We start from the raw sequence: 7,371 nt of genomic DNA, 5'->3' as shown, positions 1-7,371 counted from the left end.
TCAATTTTGCCAACGAATGGGTGATGAATAAAGCCACAGCAGAACTGTTGTGTGTCTCCGAGCAACACAGCGGTGATTCGTTTCTGAATGAATTAGATTAATTAATCGCAGCACCCTGTGATTAATTAGATTAAAAATTTTAATCGACTGACAGCCCTAATATATATATATATATATATAACGAATAAATAGGCATATACACTTAAATAATAAATTAAGAAAATGAAATAAAAACTGTGGAACAAGCCTAGTACGCAGAGTTTCGGTTCATTTTTGTGCTGCGCGAAAGAAAACAGACAGCAGAAAAAAGGTAAAGGCAAACCTTTTACAATTTCGATTAACTTTGGGACTTAAAAGGAGTAGTTTCTTCCACTGTTAGAAGGAAAAAATTCAAGTGATTGCGGTGGCGCCGCATGCGCGCACCCAGTTAAGCATTGCTACCTTGACAATGCAGCCTGTTCATTATCATAATAAAATACAGTCAGTCAAACATATGGGAAAAAACACACTGCTCGTAAAAAATATGTAGTAAAATCTGTGCCGTTAAGTGTTATCACAGTACCGACGTGATGTTACGCAAAACATTTTGTTTTACATGGATATTGGAACGCGAGTGTAGTACATAATAAATAATAATTTGCCATTCAAATACATCGCGAATACGGAAACATTTGATTTTGTGTCGAATGAGAGACCCAACGTTGGTTTCAGTTTCGTTTTAGCCAAAATTAATTTGTTTTGGCTTGTCTTTTATATTGCTATAGCTTCTTATATTTTTAATTCTTGTTCTTTTCTAAATAGGCTACTGTTAATTGAAAGGATTTGTTTACAGTGTTTATTATAATGTTTGTAAACATTTCGTGTCGGCATTAGGCCTAGGCTATTTCTGAATGAAATAATAAAATGCGACTTGTACGCGATTTATGTTTTTTTCCCCCTAAAAACAAATTTTTTATATGCGTAGCGTATTTTAACCATGTAGCAAACCTTTTTCAATATTTTAATAAATTACTGAGAAGATAAATAATTAAATTACTTTTAAAACCATTTAACTGATTGTATTAATCGGTCAAAATTTTTACGGTCGGTTAATTTTACAGTTTTTAATTATTTAATTTAAATAATAAAATATAAGCACTCAGATTACCATATTTAGCTACAGTGTGAAAGCAGCCTATTAGAATTTGTCACTTACAGGGCATTCCTGACCTCCATCTTCATCTTCTGTTTGGGCGTACGGTCGCCATGGCGAATTACAGCAATAACACAACGGAGTTCCATCCTTCAGACAAGAGATGACATATTTTAAAAGCAACATCACTTATTGTAAGCGTTTAATTCTACCTCATTGGTTTTAATAATCCAGAATCCACAATAAAAACCTAAGAAACAGTGAAATGCATTCTTGGTACAAGAATGGTACACCCACATGGTTCCTGAGGTAGTTGGGACGATAGGGATGTCTTCTGCTTCCATGGGGATCGACCAGGGAATGTGGAACTGAGGAGCCAGCTCTCGCATCACCATGTTCCTGAAGGAAAGACATCAAATGTGAGCTCAAATATCTAGAAATTACCTTTTAACATAGCAATGAATACATCTGTGCTGACTAATGACACTATTGCTTTCTGTAGAGCTGCTTTATAGTCGAACTGAGTTTGCTTTATAACTAATAAACTTTGCAACATTTACCCAGTTAATGAAATAAATTGAATCAACACTGGACTAAACTGAACTGGATAATGGCACTATTGTCTTTTTAGAGCAGCTTTAAAGCTGAAATTGTATTCGTTTCATAGTTAAGGAAATTTAACATTAATACGATTATTTACTTGTTTATTACTGCTAAGCTGATTTGAAACAACCCGCATTGTAGTAAGCACTATATAAATAAAAAAATTAAAAAACTTGCTGTTTTGCTCGTCTTCTCTGGGTTAAGCTGGTCTTAGCTCCCAGCCTACCAAGTATTTAGCTAGTTTAGCTGGGTGGTCAGCTAAAAAATTAAGATGTTTTTTCAGAAGAGATGCATTTTAAATTTCAAGCTTAGAGAAATAAAACTGAATGTTAGTTTGATGAGCATGTGTTGAATTTTAAAGAAATGGCAAAATGATTTGATATTACACTGAAAAAAAAAAATTGGTCTAGGATTTATTTTCCACTCAGAAATTGCAAATAAATTTCACACGTAACTACAAAGAAATGGCAAGAATCAAATTGAATTTTGAAATTTTGAAGTGTAAAGACTGAAATAATACTTTCTTTTAAAATGTACTCCAAAAATCTGTTTTATTTACAACTTTAAAAAAGGTGTTACACTGTATGTGGTTCTGTAGTACAAATTGCATGATGATGAGATTTTCGAGTTACCAAAGACAACAAGACAGCAACACGGCCTCACCTACCCCAGGACTTTGGCACAATCATCATAGTACTTCATGGAGTTCTTTACAAAGCTGAAGCCATTAACGTCACAAACGAAAGAGTGACCATTTGCTCGGAGGAGGTCAAAACCGCATACTGTTTGCTGGGTTGGAAAGACGTTATGAGACAAAAAACACATTCATTATCACTCTTAACCTACAGCTGAGATAACACTTTGTGTATTTCTTTTGTGAGGCTCACCTTAAATGCAAGACACACTTTTCTGGCCACAAGCTTCTCCATTGCGGTGAGCATCACAGGATAGCGGATCTCCTTCCCCTCACTGTCTCTCTCCACTTTCCCATCCAGAGCAGGAGACTTACGGGCTTCGGCGTGAGCATAATCAGGTCCTACTGTGTAAACCTACAACATCCATTAGCGTCTATAAAACATAAAAACATATATATATATATATATATATATATATATATATGTATGAGGACAAAAACTCAACAAAATAACTAAAACTTTAATTAAAACAGAACAGAAAATATTAAAACAAAATGTAATTTAAAAATATTAACAAAACTATAATAGCATATCAATGACACTAAAATAACACAGAGCCTATCTGAGACACTGAAAACATGGGATCATGAGCTGCACGCTTGTAAATGAACAGTGCCACGCTTCACTCTGAATGATGCAGGAAAATTCTTCAAAGTTATGACCAAGGTAATAATCTTTACCCTCTGGTCTGTCATTTGTGTATTTCTTTTGTGAGGCTCACCTTAAATGCAAGACACACTTTTCTGGCCACAAGCTTCTCCATTGCGGTGAGCATCACAGGATAGCGGATCTCCTTCCCCTCACTGTCTCTCTCCACTTTCCCATCCAGAGCAGGAGACTTACGGGCTTCGGCGTGAGCATAATCAGGTCCTACTGTGTAAACCTACAACATCCATTAGGAATAAACAAACTATCCAGCCACTACATACAGTAGTGTCTTGACATGAAATAAATATGTACCTTAACATCTGTGCCATCTGTGGGCATGAACTCCTCGTAGATGTAAGAACCAGTCTTACGAACTGTACTTTCAGGAGAATACACACTGCTCCGACTGCCAATCTATAGGATGGACAGTATGAGCTCCACACCAAACAATTCTGAAGTTATTAGAAGCTATCAGTACTGTACCTTTCGAAAGAGACGCTGGCTGCCACCGCCGGCTGAGGTTGGGTAATAGATGTAGACATTGTGGTCTTCGGCGGAGACAGGCTTCTCCACAAAGGGTTTGTGAAACACTTCCCCGTTCACTTCCACATGGTCCTCGCACTCCACCAGGTTACATTCTGATGTCGCAAAGTCAAAATGTCACAATCTTTCGCAATACAGAGGCTATTTATATATACACTGAGGAACTTCAAGGAACAGTTCACCCAAAAAAAATAAAACAGCATCTGGATTTGAAATGACATAAGGGAAAGCATATTAGGGCTGCATGATGTGGCGAAAAAAATGTAATTGCGATTTCTCTGATAAAAATTGCAATTAAGATTTAAAGCTCGGTTTGCTGTGCTTGTTTGTAGGGTTACACAATTTGGCCAAAATTTTACCTTATATAATATGACTATAAAATAATAATGATAGTTTTTGTCGCGATTCTTATTATTACGAAATAAAAATATTAAAAAAATAAGAAATATTACTACTACAAAAATGAGTATTTAATAATAATAATAATAATAATAGTTGTATTTCAGCTGTAAAATGACATTAATATCTGTCTTAATTTCTTTATTTTCAAATGTTAAACCTTCTAGTTTTATTTTCATGAAAACCGCAAGGAGCCATTAAAGCTTTTCTTTTGTTGAATATTTTTGTTGCCAGGTTATAAGTGCTCCTCATTACAAGCTTGGGAATGTTTCCAAATGTCACCTAAACTAAACATGCAAAGAAAGAGTTATTATCATGAACTAAAACTAAAACAATAAAAAATGAAATAATATGAAACATAAATACACTTATTTACAACTTATTTTATTATATATTTTATAAAACAGATTTTGATTTTTTTTTTTTTTTTTTTTAAGAAGTCTCTTTTGCTTACCAAGGCTGAATTTCTTTGACCAAAAATACAGTAAAAACTGTAATGTCATTAAAAATAGATTGTTTTATATTTTAATAGAATTTTAAATGTAATTCATTTATGTTTTGAAGGCAGCATTAATAATACTGAGACAATATGTCACATCGAGATTTCAAGCTGATTGCGTGTGAAACTGTGTGTGATGCTCATCCATCCATGAAACATTTTCTGTACCTCTTCCTCGTCCTCCCCATGATGTCCTGAGATGTTCCTCATGTCTCTCTCATCCAGCTCTCTGCTCTCACCACCCTCACTTCCAATCAGGAGCCGGGGAAGTCCACTTGACTTCGACATTTCTGTCGAGTCTCTGTCAAACAGCCAAATTCCCAGCGCACCATCTCGTGCTGAAGCTCAGTGGTGGAAACATTACATAGATGTGGTGTGTAATCCAGTCAGATGAGGGTCCAGAAGTTACTTCAATCCCAAGGTTGTCTTAGAAAATGGCGGTGTGTTTAATCCTTACAGATTTGGTGTCATCCTTGATTTCATGATTAATGATTGATTGACCAATGCGTTAATGATTGATTTCATCCATGATTTCACCTTGATTAATTTCTCTCACAAAATTCATTCCTGTTCTTACCTGCAATAAAGAGCCAGCACACAATATATAAGAAATTAATACTTTGTAAGTATGCATTAAATTGATCAAAAGTGACAGTGCAGACATTTATAAGATTTCAATTTTTCCTTTCAAATTTTCAATCCATCAAAGAGTATTGTTTATATATAAATATTGTTTCTTGAGCAGCAAATCAGCATATTAGAATGATTTCTGAAGGATCATGTGACACTGAAGACTGTAATGAAGTAATGAAAATTCAGCTTTACCATCACAAGAATAAATTACATTTTAAATATATAATTTAAATAGAAACAGAAAAAATATATTTTTTAAAAATATTGTAAAATATTGTATTGTACTCATGAAGCATTATTAAACACCTTTGCAATTTTAGCATATTTTACTTAATGCAGGAATCATGAACCAATAGAAACATAATTAAAAGCATTCATTGGTTTAGGATAATGATAATTCATATGTGCATTGTTCATTTTCGTTTAATGTTAATGTTAATAAACAAATGTTAATTTCCTCAACATAACTAGTATATGCAGGAATTTACTTTAACCAGGATTAATAATTGCTGAAAAAGTGCTGTTCAGGGTTCAATATTATTTAATGTTAGCTATTGCATTAACTATGTTATCAGGGCTCGGTGCGACTAATTTTTGCGAGCGGTCGCACTGGCGCGACCAACGCGTTGTCCAACTCTGCTGCATTTGAGAAACAACAAACGGCAAATGAAAGCGAACTACGTTTCAGCTGCGCAGCACGGACCGTTCATCAGCTCGCGACGCAAACAAACTTGTCCGAGCTCAGAACAGCTTTACTCTGGAGCCAAAGTTGATTTCGCGACACTGTTACTGCACAGATGCAACAGTGCTGCGAGATCCAGTGAGAAGCGTTTGAATTCACCGCACAATGACAAGGTTGCTGCGAGATCTAGTGAGAATCAAATTCTGCACAGAATTCTCTGTTATAAACAGCACTGACATACGTCTGGAAACCAGAAGCGGTAACGCTAAATGTAACCATGGTGTTGTCTGTTGTGGTAGAAATAGTCGAATGCATTACATTATCCATTTCAGGGTTTGTACAACCTTTTGAGAGAGGAATTCAAGCACTTTTCAATTACTTTGAAGCATTTCACACTACTTTCAGCACTTTAAATCTATAAAATTATCCAGTTTGAATGTTATTTTTAATGGGATGACCAAAATATGCTTTGTGGTAAACAAACACTTATGTAAAATTAAAAAAACACATCAAATCACAATTGTAACCAGTAGACAGCAGCAGAGGAGCACTTATTGGTTTATTAGTCATTCATTTCTACTTTTTCTCTATATTTTGAATTCAATTAAATAAAAAAAATTAAATCAAATTATAAAATCACTATTATAAACTATCAAATCATCAAGAAATCAGATTTTGTCAGAATTTCACACTTTTTTGTGTATGAAGTAAGAAAAGTCACAAAGTGCCTTGAAAAACAAACTTTTCTTCAATTTGCAACTAAATCACACATAATCACTGAAGTTGGTCAGTTCCATATACTAGAAGAATAATGGTACATTTAATAAGAGTGGAATATATACATTTTCTATATAAAAATTTGATTTTGCACCCGTTACTGTTGTTAATAAAAGCACATTTTGTATGCATCTTAACTCAAGCTTAGAGCTTTACTGTCGAATGTGTAGAAACAAACAAAAGAAAAATAAACAAGAAATGAACATGAAATATTATTAGTAACTGCACTTATTAATGCAAAACAATAGTAATTTTATGATTAAATGATCGATATTTTAATATACTCCCACACCACCCCCAGCGCTACCAAATCTGCTCCTGGCGCCACCATCTGTAGAACTTAGTGGCGCTGGTGCCACTGCTCTCAAATGTTAGTCTGGAGCCCTGATGGGGGGTATTAAAAACAATTAAAAAACGATAATTAAATCATAAAATTATTATAGTTTTGCATTAATAAGTGTAGTTACCAGTAATATTACACATTTATTTCTTGCTAATGCACATTTGACAGTAAAGCACTGAGCTTGAGTTGGGAAGCACAAAATTTACTTTTATTAACAACAGTAACGTGCAAAATGTAAGTTTTATATAGAAAATTAACATATTCTACTCTTATTAAATGTACCATTATTCTTCTGTAGTATTATATAGTATACGGAACTGACCAACAACTTCAGTGATTATAAAAGGAGCGCTCTTGCTTTATGTGTGATTCAGTCAGAGAAGTTTTTTTTTTCAAGGCACTTTGTGACTTTTCTTA

At 34.2% G+C, this 7,371-nt stretch overlaps 1 protein-coding gene across 1 annotated transcript in view; it reads right to left on the bottom strand.

Moving 5' to 3' along the window:
- The window catches only part of ppip5k1b (diphosphoinositol pentakisphosphate kinase 1b), a 41,183-nt gene that overhangs the window by 25,832 nt on the left and 7,980 nt on the right, over positions 1-7,371 (bottom strand). The window contains exons 2-8 of the mRNA XM_016523116.1: positions 4,648-5,096; positions 3,562-3,716; positions 3,391-3,492; positions 3,152-3,313; positions 2,403-2,524; positions 1,430-1,531; positions 1,196-1,282 (exon numbers count right to left, since the gene is read on the bottom strand). Coding sequence (XP_016378602.1) covers positions 1,196-1,282; positions 1,430-1,531; positions 2,403-2,524; positions 3,152-3,313; positions 3,391-3,492; positions 3,562-3,716; positions 4,648-4,807 — 890 coding nt within the window. The 5' untranslated portion in view covers positions 4,808-5,096. The remainder of the gene's footprint in view (positions 1-1,195; positions 1,283-1,429; positions 1,532-2,402; positions 2,525-3,151; positions 3,314-3,390; positions 3,493-3,561; positions 3,717-4,647; positions 5,097-7,371) is intronic.

The sequence above is a fragment of the Sinocyclocheilus rhinocerous genome, unplaced genomic scaffold (assembly GCF_001515625.1).
Source record: "Sinocyclocheilus rhinocerous isolate Xijiao unplaced genomic scaffold, SAMN03320098_v1.1 scaffold1201, whole genome shotgun sequence".
Classification (NCBI taxonomy): domain Eukaryota; kingdom Metazoa; phylum Chordata; class Actinopteri; order Cypriniformes; family Cyprinidae; genus Sinocyclocheilus; species Sinocyclocheilus rhinocerous.
The sequence above is the reverse complement of the archived record's forward strand: the minus strand, read 5'-3'. Positions and strand labels throughout refer to the sequence as shown.